Consider the following 24967-nt stretch of genomic DNA (forward strand, 5'->3'; position numbering starts at 1 on the left):
CCTTCAAGTACTTGAAGATGGTGATCATATCACCTCTCAGCTGCCTCCTCTCCAGGCTAAACATCCCCAGCTCCTTCAACCTTTCCTCATAGGACTTGGTCTCCAGACCCTTCACCATCTTTGTCGCCCTTCTCTGGACCCATTCCAGCTTGTCTATATCTTTCTTAAAATGTGGTGCCCAAAACTGAACACAATACTCCAGGTGAGGTCTTACAAGAGCAATACCATCACATCACATGATCTGGACACTATACTTCTGTTGAGACAGTCCAAAATTGTATTTGCCTTTTGAACCACCACATCACACTGTTGACTCATGTTCAGCGTATGATCCACTAAGACTCCTAGATCCTTTTCGCACCTACTACTGCTAAGACAATTCTTCCCCATCCTATAACCATGCATTGGATTTTTCCTACCTAAATGCAGAACTTTATATTTATCTCTGTTAAAATTCATTTTATTGGTTTTAGCCCAGTTTTCCAGCCTGTCGTCATCCTGTATCCTGTTTCTGTCTTCTTCTGTGTTTGCAACCCCTCCCAATTTCGTATCATCTAGGGGTCTTAGTGGCTCATACGCTGAACATGAGTCAACAGTGTGATGTGGTGGCTAAAAAGGCAAATGCAATCTTGGGCTATCAACAGAAGTATAGTGTCCAGATCACATGATGTGATGGTATCGCTTTACTCTGCTCTGGTAAGACCTCACCTGGAGTATTGTGTTCAGTTTTGGACACCACATTTTAAGAAAGATATAGACAAGCTGGAACGGGTCCAGAGGAGGGCGACGAAGATGGTGAGGGGTCTGAAGACCAAGTCCTATGAGGAAAGGTTGAAAGTGCTGGGGATGTTTAGCCTGGAGGGGAGGCAGCTGAGAGGTGATAGGATCACCATCTTCAAGTACTTGAGAGAGAGGCCTCTTGTTTCTCTCTAGTCTGAAGAAAGGAATGTGTTAGAGCAGGAGGATGTCTGTGCTAGGGGCCTTGTACCAGGCGCTGGAAAGGGGGTGAAGGGTTGGTATGCAGGAAAATAAGATAAAGAGGGAAATTGGGAGGGGGGAAATGTACTCATGGCTTGGGGCATGCGCGGTACTGTTAGAAAAGATTGTGAGGAGGCCTGCCCAAATGGGTGGTCTCACAGGGTTTTAGTTTTCAGGCGAAAGGTATATTAGCAGCTGTACTGCGTCACAAAGGCAGAGTCGGAGGGTGAATTTTCTCTGCTCCTGACTCTCCGTGCTTTGCAAATCACGTTTTCAATAAACGATCCTTGCTGGACCCAACCGTGTGAGTATTTTACTGTCAGGGGGACAGATCCTTCTGGGTTAGAGTCCCAGGTTCTGGGTTAGAGTCCCAGGTCACTACTCTACACGTGTCAGGCTGTCATATAGAGGATGGTATGAAATTGTTTTCTGTGGCCCCAGAAGGTAGGACCAGAACCAATGGGTTGGAATTAAATCAAAAGAGTTTCCGGCTCAACATTAGGAAGAGCTTCCTGACCGTTAGAGCGATTTCTCAGTGGAACAGGCTTCCTCGGGAGGTGGTGGGCTCTCCTTTCTTGGAGGTTTTTAAACAGAGGCTAGATGGCCATCTGACGGCAATGAAGACCCTGTGAATTTAGGGGGAGGTATTTGTGAGTTTCTTGCATTGTGCAGGGGGTTGGACTAGATGACCCTAGAGGTCCCTTCCAACTCTATGATTCTATGACAGGTGAGGCTACTGACAGTCCGAGTGCATGCGAAGAGAAGGCAGAGGCGAGGCGTTACTTATTATAGCTACAGGACAGAAACTGCAACGAAACGTAAAAGGCTACAAAACAGAAACGGAAAGGTCAAGGGGCGTAAGAAAAATGCATCTTCAACCCATTTACAGTCTCTTGCTCCGGTGCTTCCCTCGCTCTCCTGGCTCCCTTTCCATATTCCTATCGTATTCTTTCTCACATTTTAAATCAAAAGTTGATACTCTATCACTCGTCTCCAATCTTTTTTGTTTCCCTCCCGCATATCCTTTTCATCATCCTCATTCATCAGAGGGCTTTCAGCGTTCAGAGTGCTTCACGTACGTACTGACAGCGACCTGCGACAACCTGATAAAAACGGAGCCGTGTTATCATATTCCAGATGGAGGACTGAGTGGAGAGCAGGTGGCATGCAATAGCGCCCCCCCCCCCTCCACAGCTTGTTTCTAGCCAGAGGAACCGTTCTCCTTCCAAGGGAACGGATCTCATTCTTTTGGAGATCAGTTTTAATTCTGGGAGATCTCCAGGCCCCACCGGGAGTTGGCAAACGTGACTCCAAACGTGTACTGGGAAAGATGTCAGTGAGCTGGCAAACAAAGAAGAAGAAGAAGAATTGCAGATTTATACCCCGCCCTTCTCTCTGAATCAGAGACTCAGAGAAGCTTACAATCTTTTGTATCTTCTCCCCCCACAAAAGACACCCTGTGAGGTAGGTGGGGCTGAGAGGACTCAAGAAGAAGAAGAAGAAGGACTGCAGATTTATACCCCGCCCTTCTCTCTGAATCAGAGACTCAGAGCGGCTTACAATCTCCTGTATCTTCTCCCCCCCACAACAGACACCCTGTGGAGTGGGTGGGGCTGAGAGGGCTCTCACAGCAGCTGCCCTTTCAAGGACAACTCTTGCGGGAGCTACGGCTGACCCAAGGCCATTCCAGCAGCTGCAAGTGGAGGAGTGGGGGAATCAAACCCGGTTCTCTCAGATAAGACTCCGCACACTGAACCACTACACCAAACTGGCTCTCTACCAGTTTGTTGGGGGGGTTGTTGGGAGGAGACAGGGTGATGCTTGGCTGGACGCTTGGTATGCCGTTCTGGTCAATCATTTCCTCTTATTTGTATTTGAATGGGATGGAGAAAGTAGAGAAAGAAGTCCTTTTCTCCCTTTCTCACAATACAAGAACTCGTGGGCATTCAATGAAATTGCTGAGCAGTCGGGTTAGAACAGGCTGATTAACACGTGGAATTCACTGCCACAGGAGGTGGCGGCGGGTACAAGCATAGCCAGCTTCAAGAGGGGATTGGATAAACATATGGAGCAGAGGTCCATCAGTGGCTATTAGCCACTGTGTGAGTGTGTGTGTATATATATAGATATATATTGGCCACTGTGTGATACAGAATATTGGACTGGATGGGCCATTGGCCTGATCCAACATGGCTTCTCTTATGTTCTTATGTGACACAGAATGTTGGACTGGAGTGGCCATTGGCCTGATCCAACATGGCTTCTCTTATGTTCTTATGTGACACAGAATGTTGGACTGGAAGGGCCATTGGCCTGATCCAACATGGCTTCTCTTATGTTCTTATGTGGCACAGAATGTTGGACTGGAAGGGCCATTGGCCTGATCCAACATGGCTTCTCTTATGTTCTTATGTGACACAGAGTGTTGGACTGGAGTGGCCATTGGCCTGATCCAACATGGCTTCTCTTATGTTCTTATGTGACACAGAATGTTGGGCTGGAAGGCCCATTGGCCTGATCCAAGATGGCTTCTCTTATGTTCTTATGTGACACAGAGTGTTGGACTGGATGGGCCACTGGCCTAATCCAACATGGCTTCTCTTATGTTCTTATGTGACACAGAATGTTGGACTGGATGGGCCATTGGCCTGATCCAACATGGCTTCTCTTATGTTCTTATGTGACACAGAATGTTGGACTGGAGTGGCCATTGGCCTGATCCAACATGGCTTCTCTTATGTTCTTATGTGACACAGAATGTTGGACTGGATGGGCCACTGGCCTGATCCAACATGGCTTCTCTTATGTTCTTATGTGACACAGAGTGTTGGACTGGATGGGCCATTGGCCTGATCCAACATGGCTTCCCTTATGTTCTTATGTGACACAGAGTGTTGGACTGGATGGGCCATTGGCCTGATCCAACATGGCTTCTCTTATGTGACACAGAATGTTGGACTGGAAGGGCCATTGGCCTGATCCAACATGGCTTCTCTTATGAGACACAAAGTGTTGGACTGGATGGGCCATTGGCCTGATCCAACATGGCTTCTCTTATGTTCTTATGTGACACAGAGAGTTGGACTGGATGGACCATTGGCCTGATCCAACAAGGCTTCTCTTATGTTCTTATGTGACACAGAATGTTGGACTGGAAGGGCCATTGGCCTGATCCAACATGGCTTCTCTTATGTTCTTCTGTGACACAGAGTGTTGGACTGGATGGGCCATTGGCCTGATCCAACATGGCTCCTCTTATGTATTTATTCAAATACAAATTTGCCCTGGTCTAAACATGCTCCTGCATTCTCTTAATGGGATTGCTTCCAACTGCTGAACTTGGAATTGTTCAGCTGGTACTGTCACCAGAAAGAAGCAACGTATCGTAGAGTTGGAAAGGACCTCTAGGGTCATCAAGTCCAACCCCCTGAACAATGCAAGAAATTCACAAATACCTCCCGTTGACTCCCGCTCCAAGCCCAAATGATGGCAAACAAACAAAAAAAACAAAAACAAACCACCTCTCCGCAAGCTCTGGTCAAACTGGCCTGGAGAAAAAATCCTGACTGACCCCAGAGTGATAAATAGCATTTTCAGGGGTGTGTAAGAAGGTGCCACGGGCAGTAAGCAATGGTGTAACCCTTCCCGCCCTCTCTTGCTATTGCGCTGAAACTTTTTTCTATAGCTTCAAACCAACATGGCTACTCACAGGGATTGTTTTGTATAAAAATAGGTGACGGAGCTCATTAGCATAACTCAGCAAATGCCCCCCCCCCCGACAGAAGCAACCCAATGCAAGGAAGGAGAGCTCTGGGCAAGCGAGGTCTGCTTGGGCTGATTAGAGATCCAGCCAGCCCAAGCAGGCCTCACTCACCTGGGGCTCTACTGGACCTCCCCCCCCCCCCAGTCAAAAGGCCAGCAAGCCACCCATCGCCCAAAATCATATACGAAGTGGAAAAAGGGTGGTGTGGGCTTCTCCAGGGGTTAATGAGGGCTGCTGGGGGCATGGCAAAGCTCCTGGTGGCTGGCTGGCTGCCGGCTCTCCAAATCCAGGGATTGTTATGCAGCTGCACCTACTATTCAATGGACAAGGCAAGTGGGGAGGAAGAGGGGGAACCTTCAGAAAGGTTCAGGAGCTGTGCTCCTATGAGCTCCTGCTGAATCCGAGGCCTGGCTGCTCAACTGAATCTATGCGTGTTATATGTACAACATGCACATTACAAGTTGTGGCCTAGTTTAAACAAGACACTTGAACATATGAACACATGAAGCTGCCTTATACTGAATCAGACCCTCGGCCCATCAAAATCAGTATTGTCTATTAGACTGGCACCGGCTCTCCAGGGTCTCCAGCTGAGCTTTTTCACACCTATTTGCCTGGACCCTTTTTAGTTGGAGATGCCGGGGATTGAACCTGGGACCTTCTGCTTACCAAGCAGATGCTCTACCTCTGAGCCATCGTCCCTCCCCTGACTGGCAGCGGCTCTCCAGGGTCTGCAGCTGAGCTTTTTCACACCTATTTGCCTGGACCCTTTTTAGTTGGAGATGCCGGGGATTGAACCTGGGACCTTCCGCTTCCCAAGCAGATGCTCTACCACTGAGCCACCGTCCCTTGCTGCGGGCACACACAGGACAGATCATCTTTTTTCTGCTAGCATCGTATTTCAATTAAGCCTTCGATGAGGCTCTCCTTTTCCCGTTTAGTTCATTTCGCTTTGTTCGAGCTGATATTTTTTTTCCTGACGCGTAGTAAAAAAGAAAAGAGAAAAGGAAAGAAGGAAAAAAGAATGACTTTACTCCTTTTTTTGGGGGGGGGGAAATCCTAATTATAGGTGCCTCCAAGTGAGAATTTGGAATCACATATTCCAAGCGCCGCAAAATACAACAGCACCCGGATTGTCACAGCTCAGCAGCCAGATGCTTTCCTCGAACAGATCTCCGAAAGCGTAAATAATAATTAAGGAAGTAGGTGGCGTGGAGTGTTGTCTCCTCCCTTGCTATTCTTATTCAAATGAGTTCCCCTCCAGATCTGCAGAGACGCCTCCTTTCAAAACGAAGAAACCGGGGAGGGGGGGGGTGGAATAAAATAAATGGAGCACAAAACGGTTTCGCTTGCAAGCCCAGCAAACACAATAGGAAACTCAAGGTCTCATCCTGTCCCCGAGCAACAGTGCGAACGGTCACGGGCTAGGGGCTCACAAAACTATGCACGGCACAGAGAAAGCAGAGGAAGAAGCGTCTCCTTTTCTCACAAAACAAGAACTCGTGGGCACTCAACGACATTAACGAGCAGTAGGCTTAGAACAGGTAAAAGGAATCGATCCAGGTGGGCAGCCGTGTCGGTCTGAAGCAGTAGAACAAAGCAGGAGTCAAGGAGCACCTTTAAGGCCAACCAAGTTTTTTTTTTCAGAATGTAAGCTTTCATGTGTGCATGCACACTTCTTCTTTACCCCCAAAGCAATTAACCTGTAGAATTCTCCACCACAAGGCAGCGTGTGTGTGTGTGTGTTTGTTTGCATGCCTGAAAGTCATGTTAAGAACGTAAGAACATAAGAGAAGCCATGTTAGATCAGGCCAATGGCCCATCCAGTCCAACACTCTGTGTCACATAAGAACATAAGAGAAGCCATGTTGGATCAGGCCAGTGGCCCATCCAGTCCAACACTCTGTGTCACATAAGAACATAAGAGAAGCCATGTTGGATCAGGCCAGTGGCCCATCCAGTCCAACACTCTGTGTCACATAAGAACATAAGAGAAGCCATGTTGGATCAGGCCAGTGGCCCATCCAGTCCAACACTCTGTGTCACATAAGAACATAAGAGAAGCCATGTTGGATCAGGCCAATGGCCCATCCAGTCCAACACTCTGTGTCACACAGTGGCCAAAAAAATGTTATATACACACACACACTGTGGCTAATCGCCACTGATGGACCTCTGCTCCATATTTTTATCTAACCCCCTCTTGAAGCTGGCTATGCTTGTGGACGCCACCACCTCCTCTGGCAGTGAATTCCACATGTTAATCACCCTTTGGGTGAAGAAGGACTTCCTTTTATCCGTTTTAACCCGTCTGCTCAGCAATTTCATCGAATGCCCACGAGTTCTTGTATTGTGAGAAAGGGAGAAAAGTACTTCTTTCTCTACTTTCTCCATCCCATGCGTGATCTTGTAAAGCTCTATCATGTCACACCGCAGTCGACGTTTCTCCAAGCTAAAGAGTCCCAAGCGTTTCAACCTTTCTTCATAGGGAAAGTGTTGACTTCTGGCAACCCCTAGTTTGGCTAGGACATTTTTTTCAGATAGGTGCCTTGCTATTGCCTGCCTCTGCGCCCCGAGTCTGGTATTGCTTGGAGGTCTCCCTCCCAAGTACTTGCCAGGATTAGCTCTACTTAGCTTATGAGATCTAGTGGCAGTCTTAACGGTCTGTTTCTGCCCGACTTCTTTTGTTAACGGCGTGCCTCTGGCTCTTGAACTTTACTACCCAGAGATGCGCAACACAACCCAAATGGATTGCCAGCTCTGAGCTGGATCTTGGGAACGGGAAGGACCTCAGCGGGGGTATAATGTCCAATACAACCGTTCTGATTATGGGAGCTCTCCAGGCCCCATCTGGAGGCTGGGAACCCTACGGGTAAACTAAAGATACGCATCTTTCGAAAACCACGAAAATCAACAGCCTTAATTGGGAATGCTGGATCCCTCCTTCCTACGATTGCATTTGCCAAGAAAAGGAGGTTAATCTGCACTGACCTTTTGGGTTTCCAAGTCCAGCGAGAACAGACGCCATCTTTAGAGGCGAGCAAATGCCCCATATCTAATGTCTTCTTGAAACTATTTTTTGTCACTGGCTGTGGTTCTGTTTTGTTTTTTTTTCTCCCATCCCCTGTGCTGATATGTCTGCATCATGGGCAGGGCTGGATTAACAATTAGGCCAAAGAAGCACCGGCCTATGGGCCCCCATGCCTTTAGGGGCCCCGAGCTGGCTCCCCACCCAGCTTTCCCCCCTGCTTGCAGCCCTTCCAGCCTGCACGTGCAGCCAACAACTGAGCCGCTCTCTGCCCGACTTGCCTGGTTGCGGCTGATGCTGGCGTCGCCGCCACGTTTGCCTCTCTCTGCCACTCCCCCGTGGCTTTGTCAAGGGGGCTTTTGAGAAAAGGTCTGCAGGCTGCAGCAGGGATCATCGGCAGCGGGGTGGGCCTCCGACTCTGAGATAATATGCGAGGGGACCCCGAGATTTTGACTGCCTAGGGGCCTCCACTAGGTTTAATCCGGCACTGATAGGTATACTGTATAGCTTTCATATGGCATCAATGTGGCATTAGCTTCTCCTTTATGCACACAGTATACGTCTCAAGAATAATGGATGCTCCCATGATAAAGTCGACAAAGTCACACGCTTTGCAAGATAAAACAGAAAGCGATGCAAAATAAGGAACGATGGACTTAAATTCACACAACACGCACAAATACTGTCGTGTCACAACTGTGCCATCGAATCACGGTTTATACCAAATCCAGCAAGGGGCTTTCATGAGGTTGCCGGATCCGGGTTTGGGGAACCCTTGGAGCTTTGGGAATGGAGCCGGAGGAGGACAAGGACCTCAGTGGGGTAAAATGTCATAGAATCTGCCCTTCAAAGCATCAGTTCTCTCCAGGGGAGCTGTTCTCTGTAGTCTGGTGATGAACTGTGATTCCAGCGGATCCCCAGGTCCCACCTGCAGGCTGGCATCCATTTTTTTGTCCCCTCCCAAACACTGGTAGAGGACGGGGGTGGGGTAGGGTCACCAGTTCTAGGTTGGGAAAGTCTTGGAGATTTGGGATTGACGATGACCTCAGTGGCATATAATGCCACAGAGTCCTCCTTTTCAAGGGTAGAATTCTAACAGGAGCAACTTTGCATATTAGGCCACACCCCCTGATGTAGCCAATCCTCCAGGAGCTTACTAAGCTCTTATTACAGGACCTACTGTAAGCTCCAGGAGGATTGGCTACATCGGGGTGTGTGGCCTAATATGCAAAGGAGCTCCTGCTAGAATTCCACCCCTGCTCCTTCCAAAGCATCCATTTTCTCCAGAGGAACTGATCTCTGTATACTGGAGATGTAATTCCAGAGGATTCCCAGGTCCAAGCTGGAGACTGGCAACCGTAGGCTTTCAAGGCAAGGGAGAAATGGAGGTGGTTTGCCATCACCTTCCTCTGTACCATCTTCCTTGATGAACACATGAAACTGCCATGCACCAAATCAGACCCGTGGTCCATCAAGGTCAGTATTGTCTACTCGGACTGGCAGCAGATCTCCAGAGTCTCAGGCTGAGCTCTTTCCCATCATTTCCTACCTGGTCCCTTTTTTTAAAAAAAATGGAAATGCTGGGGTTTGAACCTGGGACCTTCTGCATGCTGAGCAGAAGCTCCACCACTGAGCCACCCAAGCTCTGACCCTTCCCCTCAACTTCTGATATCTGAAGCTTGCCTTCCATCCCAGTTCATACCAGGGAGAAGCAAAATCAGCATGAGGATTTTCAATTAAAAAGAGAGAGAGAGAGAGAAACATTCAGAACTATCCTTGGACACTGCTACACTCCAGAGTTTGTCCACTACCTTCCTGTCCAGGGAATGCTATGACTGACCAGGGCAGAGAGAGAGGGAGGGAGGGAGAGAGAGGGAGGGAGAGAGGAGGAGAGGGAGAGAGGGTGAGAGGGAGGGAGGGAGGGAGAGGGAGGAAGAGAGAGAGAGGGAGAGAGAGAGGGGGAGAGGGAGGGAAAGAGGGAGGAAGAGAGAGAGAGGGAGAGAAAGAGGGAGAGAGAGAGGGAGGGAGAGAGGGAGGAAGAGAGAGAGAGGGAGGGAGGGAGAGAGGGGGGAGAGAGGGAGAGAGAGGGGGAGGGAGGGAAAGGGAGGAAGAGAGAGGGAGGGAGGGAGAGAGGGGGGAGAGAGGAGAGGGGGAGGGAGAGAAAGAGAGAGGGGGAGAGGGAGGAAGAGAGAGGGAGGGGAAGAGAGAAAGAGAGAGAGGGGAGAGGGAGGAAGAGAGAGAGAGGGAGAGAGAGAGGGGGGAGAGAGAGGGAGAGAGAGAGGGAGGGAGAGAGAGAGGGAGGGGGAGAGAAGAAGAGAGGGAGGGAGAGAGGGAGGGGGAGAGAGGGAGAGGGGAGAGAGAGAGAGAGGGAGGGAGAGGAGGGAGAGAGAGAGAGAGGGAGGGAGAGAGGGAGGAGAGAGAGAGGGAGGAAGAGAGAGGGAGGGGAGAGAGGGAGGGAGAGAGGGAAGAGAGAGAGAGGAAGAGAGAGAGGGAGGGAGGGAGAGAGAGGGAGGGAGGGAGAGGGAGGAAGAGAGAGGGAGAGGGAGGGAGGGAGGGAGAGGAAGAGAGGGAGGGAGAGAGAGGGAGGGAGAGAGGGAGGGAGAGGAAGAGAGAGAGAGGGAGAGAGAGAGAGAGGAGGGGAGCGAGAGAGATAGATACTCTTTCTGACAACTGCTTGCATGGTACTTGGTGACAAGGTACAAACTTAGCTAATTCTGAGAGGTCCTCCTAAGTGGTTTGTTACTTAGTAACAGGGGGGGGGGGAAAGTGCCAGTATGAATAGTCTTCAGGAAAACACTTCAAAGTATACAGATTCTTGCAACTGGGGATGGGAAGGGAAAAGCATCAGAATGTGTGCATGTTTTAAATCCAGCATCTGCAATTAGACCTTCTCTGTCAGCGCACTACAACAATTAAATCCATCTTGGGGTTTTTTTCTGCTCTTTTTTTTAAAAATTGCATTTAAAAAAGCCTAAAAAGGGAGCCTTGGCCAGGCACCTATGTACTATGTAGCTCTTGGCACCTTATTCCACGTGGAGCTTTATGAGAGGGCGTATTGAATATGACGTACAAACATTTAATGTGTCTGCTGCAGATTTACTGTGGTTTCATCATTTTGAGTGAGTTTTTATGCAAGCCAAAGAGGTCCCCAAAAATTAGCCCAGAAGGTTTAGGAAACAAGAAGCCAAGCTGTAGCTGATGAAGAGAACAGTGTCTCATGAAAGCTCATATTCTGCACTCTGACGTTCAGGCCTCGGATTCAGCAGGAGCTCACAGGAGCCCAGCTCCTGACCCTTTCTGAGGGTTCCCCCTCCTCCACCCCACCTTGTCCGTTGAATAGTAATTGCAGCTGCATAACAATCCCTGGATGAGCTCCACCGCCTATTTTTCTACAAAGCAACCCCTGCTAACATTGATAGCCCAGGCAAGCCTGATCTCGTCAGATCTTGGAAGCCGAGGCAGGGTCAACTCTGGCAAGTGCTTGGATGGGAGACCTCCTTGGAATACCAGCAGTCGCGAGGGCAGGGGCAGGTTTTATTCAGCCACCTCTCTGAATATCCTCCAGGCCCATTACCCTCTCACTATGGGGAGAGGGGAATCTAAATACATTTTCCTCTGACCTATCCAGACGAGCCCAATCTCATCGGATCTCAGAGGCTAAGCAGAGTCAACCCTGAGTACTACTTAGACAGAAGTCCACCAAGGAAGTCCAGGGTCAGTACGCTCCGATCAGGCCCACGAGCAATTCACTGTCACCTGTTTCCCTTTCTCTTTCTTGCGTCCTTTGGTGTCACAGTTCGCTCTGCCCGGCTGGCTCAATCACACAGGAGCTACAGAGCAAAGCCTCTGCTTTCTCCGTTGGCTGACCAGCACACGAAGCAACTTATGTACAAAAGCTCGCAATGCCCAGCCATTTCATATTTCCCCCTGAGTCTGAGGCTCAAAGCATTGACCGTGAGATTTCTGTAATGAATGTCAATAAATCACAAGTAGGTTGGCGACTTACAGACACACACCTGAACAACACCTGAACAGCATACTCAAGATTGCTACAGCACAGACGCTCTCTCCAGATTTTGATGCGGTAATTCAGAGCAAGAGGTCTCAGTTATCAGAAACTGTTTAACCAACAAAATATTGCAAGAGTCCTTCATGTTTTAAGCATATTTTAAGCTTCTTTTTTTTTAAACCCTTTATGTTTGTCTGCATCCTTTATAAAGTTTATATCTCCGCTACCTGGCATTACATCTTATGACGCATATGGCCCAGTCTGACAAGGTCTTCTTTATGTCACATCCATCCCTCATAACAAATGAGTTCAAACCCCCTAATACAGATCGAATGCCGCCAAAGACGGAACGTTTCCCCACCCACACTCACCTGTCTCCGACAGCAACTTCGTTGCTTCCAGCACCTTCTCTGTGTAAACCCCGGCTTCGTAGTTTTCCATCTCTGCATTAATTATATGGATGACTCTGGCTGCCCGCCCTCGGATGGCGCCTGCGGTCCTGTCCAGCGTGTCAACATCTCCCTCCTGCAGCGCTATCACACATTTATTGACGTCTTCCAGAATGTGGTTTTCTGCACAAAAGAACATGGCGATTGTTATTCATCAAGGACTTATTGAGGCACTGCTCAACAAATCCCAGGTGCTAGGCACCTGCAGATGTCACCGCGGCACCTTGTGTTTTAACCCTGGTTGTAGAGTCTCTTAGTATTTCTCAGCGGAAGTACAAAGGTCTGGATCCCAACTTTTTCTTTCCTACTGAAAAATGCAGGAAAGGGTTCTGCAAAGAAGAAGATGATATTGGATTTATATCCCGCCCTCCACTCTGAAGAGTCTCAGAGTGGCTCACAATCTCCTTTACCTTCCTCCCCCACAACAGACACCCTGTGAGATAGATGAAGATATTGGATTTATATCCCACCCTCCACTCTGAAGAGTCTCAGAGCGGCTCACAATCTCCTTTACCTCCCTCCCCCACAACAGACACCCTGTGAGGTAGATGAAGATATTGGATTTATATCCCACCCTCCACTCTGAAGAGTCTCAGAGCGGCTCACAATCTCCTTTACCTTCCTCCCCCACAACAGACACCCTGTGAGGTAGATGAAGATATTGGATTTATATCCCACCCTCCACTCTGAAGAGTCTCAGAGCGGCTCACAATCTCCTTTATCTTCCTCCCCCATAACAGACACCCTGTGAGGTGGTTGGGGCTGAGAGGGCTCTCACAGCAGCTGCCCTTTCAAGGACAACCTCTGCCAGAGCTATGACTAACTCAAGGCCATTCCAGCAGGTTCAAGTGGAGGAGTGGGGAATCAAACCCGGTTCTCCCAGATAAGAGTCCGCACACTTCACCACTACACCAAACTGGCTCTCTTACAAAGCATTCTTACTACTCAAAAGGCCATGTTTGGGATCATGCTAACTGCAAAGACAAAAGCTATGTGCCATGGGAGCAGTGTTCCCTCTAGGCTGAGTTAGCGTGAGCTAGGTTGCAGATTTTTAGCCTCCAGCTCACACATTTTTGTCTTAGCTCAGGAAAAACAGCCCCAGAGCTCACTAATTTATGCAGGAGCTCACAACTTTAATGCCAGTAGCACACAGAGTAGCATTTTTGCTCACACGACTCTGCAGCTTAGAGGGAATATTGCATGGGAGCTATAATAAGAAAGGGATTGGGTGAGTGAGAGAGGCACCTAGATCCAACTCAAAACACATCTATCATTTTGCAGCTGAACATTTTTGTTGTAGTTATAAAGAAAAAAATGAATATCCATGAAATTCTTGTCATCACTTGTTTCTATGAAAATTCACATTATACCGTCCAGTGGTGGTGAATGCCCAATATATGAGAAACTGCCTCATCAGACCATCACTCCATCGATGTCAGTATTGTCTACTCCGACTGGCAGTGGCAAAGGTTTTTCTTATCACCTACAACTTTAACTGGGAATTCCAGGGATTGAACCTGGGACGCTTGGGGCTCTTTAGCTTGGAGAAACGTCGACTGCGGGGTGACATGATAGAGGTTTACAAGATGATGCCTGGGATGGAGAAAGTAGAGAAAGAAGTCCTTTTCTCCCTTTCTCACAAAACAAGAACTCGTGGGCATTTGATGAAATTGCTGAGCAGACAGGTTAAAACGGATAAAAGGAAGTCCTTCTTCACCTAAAGGGTGATTAACATGTGGAATTCACTGCCATAGGAGGTGGCGGCGGCCACAAGCATAGCCAGCTTCAAGAGGGGGTTAGATAAAAATATGGAGCAGAGGTCCATCAGTGGCTATTAGCCACAGTGTGTGTGTATATTTATATATATATATATATATATATATATATATATATATATATATATATATAAATAATTATTTTTGGCACTGTGTGACACAGAGTGTTGGACTGGATGGGCCATTGGCCTGATCTAACATGGCTTATCTTATGTTCTTATGTTCTGCAAGCCAAGCAGATGTTCTACCACTAAGCCGTGGCCCTATACTACAACATTTTTGACATGGCTTTCATAAAATCATGGATCAGTTAGGTTTAGGTTTTGTTGGTAGTGATAATGAGAAAAATGTGGCCATTCAAATACAAAACCCTGAAAGCTGAAAAATAAGCCTGGCTCCTAAATTTTTGCACTAGCATCTACACTACAGCCAAAGAAAAATTGTTGAGGGGCGGGCTATTTTATGGTGGAGAAGCATGCTGACATCTCTAACTCTCTTGATCGGTTCTTTCTTCATATGGATCTCAACAGCCTCATTCTCAAAAGGCATGAATCTCAAAAGGTGCTTTGACTAGCAGAAAAGGGAGGGGGAGATTTTCTCAGAATGCCCCCTTCACCATAGACCCCATTTTTTCTCCCTGCTGGTCTTAAGAGATCTCTTTCATGGAAACAGCATTTGGGGGGGAGTTCATTGGACAAGGAAGAATATGTGAAAAATCCTTCCCTTCCACCAGCAAAAGTCCAACTCAATGACTCCTGGCATAGAAGATGGGCTGCATGTGGACTGAATCCATAGATGAACACATTTTTTCAACAGGGAAGGGAGCTGTGGCTCAGTGGTAGAGCATCCGATTTACATGCAGAAGGTCCCAGGTTCAATCACTGGCATCCTCAGTTAATGAAGAAGAAGAAGACTGCAGATTTATACCCCACCCTTCTCTCTGAATCAGAGACTCAGTGGCTTACAATCTCCTACATCTTCTCCTACATCTCCTACATCTCCTCCTACATCTTCTCCCCCCACAACAGACACCCTGTGAGGTGGGTGCGGCTGAGAGAGCTCTCACAGAAGCTGCCCTTTCAAGAACAACTCCTGCAAGAGCTATGGCTGACCCAAGGTCATTCCAGCAGCTGCAAGTGGAGGAGTGGGGAATCAAACCCGGTTCTCCCAGATAAGAGTCTGCACACTTAACCGGTACACCAAACTGGCTAAAGAAAGTGTCAGGCAGGAGATGATGTGAAAGACTTCGGCCCGACACCCCCTGGACAGCTGCTTTCAGTCTAAGTAGACAATACTGACTTCGATGGACCAAGAGTTGGATTTGGTATAAGGGCAGCCATACGCCTTGCGTCCTCTGTATCCCAATGTACAAGACGGTGCTGAAGAGAAGTGCAATTGTGCACACTGTAAAGTGTAGCTGTGTACACAGTAGGGTTGCCAATCCCCAGGTGGGGGCAGGGGATCCCCCGGTTTGCAGGCCCTCCCCCCGCTTCAGGGTCGTCAGAAAGCGGGGGGAGGGGAGGGAAATGTCTGCTGGGAACTGTATTATTCCCTATGGAGATTTATTCTCATAGAAAATAATGAATTGATCTGCAGCTCTGGGGGGCTGTTTTTTTGAGACAGAGGCACCAAATTTTCAGTTCAGCATCTAGTGCCTCTCCCCAAAATACCCCCCAAGTTTCAAAAAGATTGGACCAGGGGGTCCCATTCTATGAGCCCCAAAAGAAGGTGCCCCTATCCTTCATTATTTCCTATGGAAGGAAGGCATTGAAAAGGTGTGCCGTCCCTTTAAATGTTATGGCCGGAACACCCTTTGGAGTTCAATTATGCTTGTCACACCCTTGATCTTGGCTCCGCCCCTAATGTCCCCTGGCTTCACCCCCAAAGTCTCCTGGCTCCACCCCCAAAGTCCCCAGATATTTCTTAAATTGAGAGCCAGTTTGGTGTAGTGGTTAAGTGTGTGGACTCTTATCTGGGAGAACCAGGTTTGATTCCCCACTCCCAGCTGCTGGAATGGCCTTGGGTTAGCCAGAGCCCTGGCAGAGGTTGTCCTTGTGCAAGGGCAGCTGCTGTAAGAGCTCTCTTAGCCCCACCCACCTCACAGGGTGTCTGTTGTGGGGGAGGAAGGTAAAGGAGATTGTGAGCCACTCTGAGACTCTTCGGAGTGGAGGGCGGGATATAAATCCAATATCTTCATCTACCTCACAGGGCGTCTGTTGTGGGGTGGGGGGAGGTAAAGGAGATTGTGAGCCGCTCTGAGACTCTTCGGAGTGGAGGGCGGGATATAAATCCAATATCTTCATCTACCTCACAGGGGGTCTGTTGTGGGGGAGGAAGGTAAAGGAGATTGTGAGCCGCTCTGAGACTCTTCGGAGTGGAGGGCGGGATATAAATCCAATATCTTCATCTACCTCACAGGGTGTCTGTTGTGGGGGGGGGAGGTAAAGCAGATTGTGAGCCGCTCTGAGACTCTTCGGAGTGGAGGGCGGCATATAAATCCAATATCTTCATCTACCTCACAGGGGGTCTGTTGTGGGGGAGGAAGGTAAAGGAGATTGTGAGCCGCTCTGAGACTCTTCGGAGTGGAGGGCAGGATATAAATCCAATATCTTCTTCTTCTTCTTCTTAAATTGGACTTGGCAACTCTAGTACACAGAGAAGCACACGGGATAAATATTTGGCTGCACTGGCCCATCGTGGAAGGACAGACGCCTCACCAGCACAATATTCTACTCCAGCATTCAGCCTGATGGCAGTGCTTCTGGGAGGCAAACCGGAGTGCATGATAATAACCCGAAAGGCAGACGCTCAACACCCGGGGCTCGCATCAAGCGAAGAGGAACTCCGCTGAGTGCAGTGGTGGGAACGCTGGTTACCATGACGCCCAGTCCCCCTCAGCACCAGCCTAGCCTTCATTATTTTCATCAGCCTTGAGTTAATTTTATTCTTTTTTTCAAAACCAGCAAATCCTCCTTAAGAGAGAGAGAAAAAAAAAGCAAATCGCGCACTCGGGGGAAATTATGCATTCCACTTGACTTATTTTGCATAAGCTCACTTTATTTGAATACTCGGGCCTGTCTCAGGAGTTTATGGGCAATTTCAGGGGGTTTTGCTTTGTTTTGTATGCGTTGGAATGCGGTGTGATAGCAGGAAGGGTTTGATAATAATTGAGGCCTCCCCCTGCCCAAAGGGATTGAAATATACAGATTTTGGCAATGGGGGAGGCAGTAGAGAGACAGATGAATGTGACATTTGGGAGAGAGCAAAGCGAAGGGGTCTGAGAGGGCAAAGGTCGTAGCTAGGTGGTAGAACAGAGGGTGCAGACACCCATTTGCAATAGCGCTGCCACAACTTTGAGAACCCGACACTTAAATAGGGTTACCCAGGAATTTTTTTGTAGCAGGAATTCCTTTGCATGTCAGACCCCTGAAGTAGCCAATCTTCAAGGAGCTCACAGTAGGCCCTGTAATAAGAGTCCTGTAAGCTCTTGGAGGATTGGCTACATCAGGGGGTGTGGCCTAAGGTGCAAAAAAGTTCCTGCTACAAAAAAAAAAAGCCCAGGGGTTATCATAGCTTGAAAAACAACAGAGGACGTATTTTCTGACTACTTCAAACAAGCGTTCGCTACGGCAAATCTCGTTTTAAATAGCCCCAGAGCCATTCCGGCTGACTTGGTGTCAGGGTGTGTGGCCTAATATGCAAATGAGTTCCTGCTGGGCTTTTTCTGCAAAAAACCCCGTGTGAAACAATGGTGATGTAAGGGGGTGTGGCCTAAATGCAAATGAGTTCCTGCTGGGCTTCTTTTTAAAAAGGCCAGAATAGCCCTAAAACCTTGGCAATTGGTGCAGAATAGGAATAGGAATCCAACCCCAAAAGAGGACAATTTCATCAGGGTTTTTTTTGTTTAAAGAGAGAACCCAAAAAAGAATGGACACACAAAAAAAGAGGACATGTCCTCTAAAAAGAGGACACATAGGCTGATGACAGATGGGCTTTTAAAGCCGCCCGGGGCGGGGCGGGGGGCAGGCGGACCAGAAAAAAGCATCCACATGCGCACATCTGCCTCTTGTCCCCGGCTTGCCGGGAACCGGCTCAAAAAGGCACCACTTTGAGAGCAGTGCCTTTTCGCTGGGGCGCTTCTGAGGCACCTCCCTGGCTATCTCTGGGGAACTCCCCAGGGAACTGCAGATGGGACTCGTGAGTGTTCCAGATGCTTCCCGGGCACTCACGGCCCACTCTTTTCCGAGCGCCATCCGGAATCTCCAGGGTGCTCTTATTTCCACCTGGCTCTCTTGGGGGCAGCTTCACCCCCCCCCACACACACCCACAACCTGCCGTCTGTTATCAGCCAATGTAACCCTAAATTAAATATTACACTGGAGAGCACACTTTCTTTGTTTATGTACATGGGGTATTTCTATGCCAACTCTTCAAAGTCCTGCCCGAGGCGGCTTCACATGCGAAGGACTGGTAAGGACTTTCAGGGGGCATCTTTTTTTCCCTGCACCCCTCCCTTCTCCATTACTTATTTTTTCCTTTCTCCTGGCAGCCCCCAAATCGGCTCCCATTTTCCTACTTCTTTTTCTGCTTCCCACTCAACAGCCAACCTACCTTTTATCAGTCCCGTATCGTCAACTATATATAGAGCCCCGTGGCGCAGAGTGTTAAAGCTGCAGTACTGCAGTCCTAAGCTCTGCTCATGACCTGAGTTCGATCCCCGGCGGAAGCTAGGTTTTCAGGCAGCCGGCTCGAGGTTGACTCAGCCTTCCATCCACCTGAGTTCAATCCCTGGCAGAAGCTAGGTTTTCAGGCAGCCGGCTCGAGGTTGACTCAGCCTTCCATCCTTCCGAGGTCGGGAAAAGGAGTACCCAGCTTGCTGGGGGGAAAGTGTAGAGGACTGGGGAAGGCAATGGCAAACCACCCTGTGAAAAGTCTGCCGTGAAAACGCTGTGAGAGCAACGTCACCCCAGAGTCGGAAACGACTGGTGCTTGCACAGGGGACCTTTCCTTTTTCCTATCTTCAACTATATATATTTTTAAAAAGTTTACGCTCCACATTTCTCCACAAAGGATACCCAAAGCAGCGTAGAGTCTTCTTCTCATAAGAACATAAAAAGACCCCTGATGGCTCAGGCCAGTGGTCCCTTTAGTCCAGCGATCCCCAACCCTTTTGGCACTAGGGACCGGTTTTCCGGAAGATGATTTTTCTATGGATGGGAGGAGGGGGGGGAGGGGCCATGGTTTCAGGATGATACAACTGTGCACTTCAGGTCTATTAATTTGGTGTAGTGGTTAAGTGTGCGGACTCTTATCTGGAGAACCAGGTTTGATTCCCCACTCCTCTACTTGCACCTGCTGGAATGGCCTTGGATCAGCCATAGCCCTGGCAGAAGTTGTCCTTGAAAGGGCAGCTGCTGTGAGAGCCCTCTCCAGCCCCACCCACCTCACAGGGTGCCTGTTGTGGGGGGAGGGAGATAAAGGAGATTGTGAGCCGCTCTGAAACTCTTCAGAGTGGAGAGCAGGATATAAATCCAATATCTTCATCTACCTCACAGGGTGTCTGTTGTGGGGGAGGGAGATAAAGGAGATTGTGAGCCGCTCTGAGACTCTTCAGAGGGGAGGGCAGGATATAAATCCAATATCTTCATCTACCTCACAGGGTGTCTGTTGTGGGGGAGGGAGATAAAGGAGATTGTGAGCTGCTCTGAGACTCTTCGGAGTGGAGGGCAGGATATAAATCCAATATCTTCATCTACCTCACAGGGTGCCTGTTGTGGGGGGAGGAAGGTAAAGGAGATTGTGAGCCGCTCTGAGACTCTTCAGAGGGGAGGGCAGGATATAAATCCAATATCTTCATCTACCTCACAGGGTGTCTGTTGTGGGGGAGGAAGGGAAAGGAGATTGTGAGCCGCTCTGAAACTCTTGGAGTGTAAAGTGGGATATAAATCCAATGTCATCGTCTTATTATTACTACATTGTAATATACAGGGGTTGTTTTGTAAAGAAATAGGTGGTGGAGCCCATCCAGGGATTGCTATGCGGCTGCAATACTATTCTATTCCTAAGATGATCCTTTAACACGAGTCACTGGGGAAGAACCTTGGCCCTTCTAGCAAAGCAGCCGCAGCCGCTCTCTAATAGGGACAGCGCAGTTGGCCAAGAGGACGCTGCTTCTCTCCAGCTGGTATCGGCAAAGAGCATACTGCTCGAAGCTGCCAAATGGATCATGTCCGCTTGGAACCACTGGAGCGAAGGACGAGGTTCAAGGTGAACAGATGGCCTCAGAAAAAAGGTGGGCCTCTCTCCCTGACCTCTTCGATTGGGCAGGGGTCCGCCAAAGCCCAAAGCTGCTTCAGAACGTGCGTTTTCATTTCAGTTTGGGTTTTGTGCACACAATTTAACATGTGTCGTTGAACGCCGGCCACCAAATTGATTGCAAACACCTCGCAACTCTTTTCAAACTGCTTATACTGCCCGTCGCGCTTTAAATTGTTATTTTAAAGGGGTGTTTTTTTGGGTGGGAGGGGAACAGAACACGAGCCCATTTAAAGACTGACCCCTGATTATGAACTTGACCGCAGAAGTACTTATCTCGTGTGATTTCAAATAGATTGAACGCCAGCTGGACCTTCTGGGGATTCGTTAACGGGAAGGCTTGATTGGCTCATTTGACTGAACCGTTAATTGCATCTCTGCTCTTAAGAGCTATCTTTGACAAGCCGAGCCCTCAGCTTCAAGGGCTCGTGCACATCCTCGTGCAAGCGAATGCCGTTCCTCCCACTGTGCAGGGTTTTGAGGACGTGGGTCCCCTTTCCCCTGTGGACATAATGCCAAGTGTGACATAAGGTCACATCTTGCGCTTCAGACTTTTCTTACATTTTGAGCCCTTCTTTTTGGTGTTGATGTATATATGCAGGGCTTTTTTGTAGAAAAAGCTCAGCAGGGACTCATTTGCATATTAGGCCACACCCCCAACAGCACCGGGAGTGATGGTCGGGGAGTGTGGCCTAATATGCAAATGAGTCTGGGAGTGACATCACCGGGAGTGATGTCACCAGTTCAGTAGCTCACTTCCTGCATATTAACACAGAACAGTGCAGTGCCATCAGCTGCATTTTGTGGATGTGTGTTCTCACACAGCCCACTGAGAGGCCTTGTCCCCCCCCACCCAAAACACAACTGGGGAGAGAGAGCCCCGTGTGGTGGAGTGCGCAGCAGCAGGCTCACTTTTCCCAGGAGGCAGCTTCACGTCTCTCGCTCTCTTCGCAAGCCTGTTGGAGGCTGGAGGCAGCAGAGAGGACAGAGAGCACAGTCTGGGAGGGTGTGGCTGCCTAGTGCCTTCCCTCTGCCCGAGACCCTTTTTTTTTTTGAGCCGGAGCCCTGGCCAAGCCAACCTGAACTGTGCTTCTGCTCAAAAAAAAAAAGCAGGGCTTATTTTGAGCAGGAATGCACAGGAACTCAGTTCCAGCTGGCTTTGGCCTAACATGCACATGAGTTCTTGCTGGGCTGTTTCTACAAAAAAAAGCCCTGCTTGAAACGATAGTAGCGTCAGGGGATGTGGCCTAATATGCAAATGAGTTCCTGCTGGGCTTTTCCTTTAAAAATACACAGAGAGGGCTTTTTCTGAACACGAACGTAGAGGAACGGAGTTCCAGCTGGCTTGGTGTTGGGGGTGTGGCCTAATATGCAAATGAGTTCCTGCTGGGCTTTTCCTCTAAAACACACACACAGAGGGCTTTTTCTGAACACGAACATACAGGAACAGAGTTCCGGCTGGCTTGGTGTCAGGGGGTGCCTAATATGCAAATGAGTTCCTGCTGGGCTTTTCCTTAAAAAAACCTACACACAGAGGGCTTTTTCTGAACACGAATGTACAGGAACGGAGTTCCGGCTGGCTTGGTGTCAGGGGTGTGGCCTAATATGCAAATGAGTTCCTGCTGGGCTTTGCCTACCCCAAAAGCCTGGAAGTCATGGTTGAATTCTGGTGACCCCTGCTAGGGGCTTAGACATTTAGCGAGGTAGCTTCTATTTCCTGCCTTTGCATCCTGGCCCTGGTAGTACTTGGAAGTCTCCCATCCGAGTACTTGAGAGGGTGTGCCCCGCTTAGCTTCTGAGATCTGACGAGATGCGTCTCGCCTGGGCTGTTCAGGTCAGGGCTCACCAAGACCAGACCCTTCTGAAAATCAGTTGGATACTTCGTTGGCCTTGCTGTGGCTGTTCAACAAGTTGCAGCACAATTGGCTTTTCCCGCCGGTGTGCTCTAACGCAGCTCGACTGAGTTCCAACACCCCTCTACCTTGCTGCCTAACTCTTTTGCTCAGAGAACAATTGTTTGCCTACACAATGAGCTCGCCCACAAGTTATACGAAGGGGTCATAAATAAATGCTGGGTTTTGATTCAGCCTTACAATTGGGTGTTTGTCAAAATATCTCTGAGACACCAATGGACACCGATCAGTTTCTGCTCTCAGCTTCTTTAGGAAAGCAGAATCGTGCAATAAATGAAGGCGGGGGTGGCCAGACGGTGGCTCTTTCTCACATATTGTGTGGCTCTCGAAGCCCCCACCTTCCCATCGGCTGGCTTGGAGAGTGACCCAGACTGCACTCCTTAATATTTTGCGGTTGCCTCCACTTCTTGTGGCAACTGCCACAAGAAACGACATCTTTAAAAATCCGCACAGCTAATCAAATACTCAATGACTCACTGGGGAGGGATGGTGGCTCAGCGGTAGAGCATCTGCTTGGTAAGCAGAAGGTAAACAGCTTGGTAAGCAGAAGCTGAATGCATTTTTTGCCTCCGTCTTCACTGTAGAAGACGAGAACTTTTGCCCGCCCCAGAACCACTAATTTTGGAAGGGGTGTTGAAAGACCTGAGTCAGATTGAGGTGACAAATGAAAAGGTCCTACAACTGATAGACAAATTAAAAACTAATAAGTCACCGGGTCCGGATGGCATACATCCGAGAGTTCTGAAGGAACTCAAAGTTGAACTTGTGGATCTTCTAACAAAAATCTGTAATCTTTCATTGAAATCTGCCTCCATTCCTGAGGACTGGAAGGTAGCAAATGTCACCCCCATCTTTAAAAAAGGTTCCAGAGGAGATCCGGGAAATTACAGGCCAGTCAGTCTGACTTCAATACCGGGAAAGTTGGTAGAAACCATTATCAAGGACAGAATGAGTAGGCACATTGATGAACACGGGTTATTGAGGAAGACTCAGCATGGGTTCTGCAAGGGAAGATCTTGCCTCACTAACCTGTTGCACTTCTTTGAGGGGGTGAACAAACATGTGGACAAAGGAGACCCGATAGATGTTGTTTACCTTGACTTCCAGAAAGCTTTTGATAAAGTTCCTCATCAAAGGCTCCTTAGAAAGCTTGAGAATCATGGAGTAAAAGGACAGGTCCTCTTGTGGATCAAAAACTGGCTGAGTAATAGGAAGCAGAGAGTGAGTATAAATGGGCAGTCTTCGCAGTGGAGGACGGTAAGCAGTGGGGTGCCACAGGGCTCGGTACTGGGTCCCATGCTCTTTAACTTGTTCATAAATGATTTAGAGTTGGGAGTGAGCAGTGAAGTGGCCAAGTTTGCAGATGACACTAAATTGTTCAGGGTGGTGAGAACCAGAGAGGATTGTGAGGAACTCCAAAGGGATCTGTTGAGGCTGGGTGAGTGGGCGTCAACGTGGCAGATGCGGTTCAATGTGGCCAAGTGCAAAGTAATGCACATTGGGGCTAAGAATCCCAGCTACAAATACAAGTTGATGGGGTGTGAACTGGCAGAGACTGATCAAGAGAGAGATCTTGGGGTCATGATAGATAACTCACTGAAAGTGTCAAGACAGTGTGCGTTTGCAATAAAAAAGGCCAATGCCATGCTGGGAATTATTAGGAAGGGAATTGAAAACAAATCAGCCAGTATCATAATGCCCCTGTATAAATCGATGGTGCGGTCTCATTTGGAGTACTGTGTGCAGTTCTGGTCGCCGCACCTCAAAAAGGATATTATAGCTTTAGAGAAGGTGCAGAGAAGGGCAACTAGAATGGTTAAAGGGCTGGAGCACTTTCCCTATGAAGAAAGGTTGAAACGCTTGGGACTCTTTAGCTTGGAGAAACGTCGACTGCGGGGTGACATGATAGAGGTTTACAAGATAATGCATGGAATGGAGAAGGTAGAGAAAGAAGTACTTTTCTCCCTTTCTCACAATACAAGAACTCGTGGGCATTCGATGAAATTGCTGAGCAGACAGGTTAAGACGGATAAAAGGAAGTACTTCTTCACCCAAAGGGTGATTAACATGTGGAATTCACTGCCACAGGAGGTGGTGGCGGCCACAAGTATAGCCACCTTCAAGAGGGGTTTAGATAAAAATATGGAGCATAGGTCCATCAGTGGCTATTAGCCACAGTGTATGTGTGTATATAACATTTTTTGCCACTGTGTGACACAGAGTGTTGGACTTGATGGGCCGTTGGCCTGATCCAACATGGCTTCTCTTATGTTCTTATGTCCCAGGTTCAATCCCCGGCATCTCCAACTAAAAAGGGTCCAGGCAAGTAGACGTGCAAGACCTCAGCTTGAGACCCTGGAGAGCTGCTGCCAGTCTGAGTCAGCAATACTGACTTGGATGGACCGAGGGTCTGATTCAGTAGAAGGCAGCTTCATATGTTCATAATGGCAGCCTTAAACTGGATAGCCCAGGCAAATCTGACCTCATCAGAAGTGAAGCAGGGTTGACTCTGGCAAATTCTTGGATGGCAAACCTCCCTGGAATACCAGCAGTCAGGAGGGCAGAGGCAGGCTGCCTTCCGCCACCTCTCTGAATATCCTCCAGGCCCCCAGTAGGGGTCAGTCACCAGAAGTCGTCATGACTTCCAGGTGCGTGCACGTGCGCACACACAATACGTGCCCCCCCCCCCAAGCCAGTCAGACGTCTTGCTGGGCAAAAAGCCCCAACTTACCCTGCT

The 24967-nt window shown here is 48.7% G+C and overlaps 1 protein-coding gene across 3 annotated transcripts in view; it reads right to left on the minus strand.

Annotated features, from left to right (window-relative positions):
• CTNNA2 (catenin alpha 2) overlaps nt 1-24967 on the minus strand; it is a 1018631-nt gene that overhangs the window by 145166 nt on the left and 848498 nt on the right. For all 3 annotated transcript variants that reach the window (XM_060247184.1, XM_060247186.1, XM_060247187.1), the window contains one exon: nt 12150-12350. In XM_060247184.1, the coding sequence (XP_060103167.1) occupies nt 12150-12350 (201 nt within the window). The remainder of the gene's footprint in view (nt 1-12149; nt 12351-24967) is intronic.

The sequence above is a fragment of the Heteronotia binoei genome, chromosome 9 (assembly GCF_032191835.1).
Source record: "Heteronotia binoei isolate CCM8104 ecotype False Entrance Well chromosome 9, APGP_CSIRO_Hbin_v1, whole genome shotgun sequence".
Lineage (NCBI taxonomy): Eukaryota > Metazoa > Chordata > Lepidosauria > Squamata > Gekkonidae > Heteronotia > Heteronotia binoei.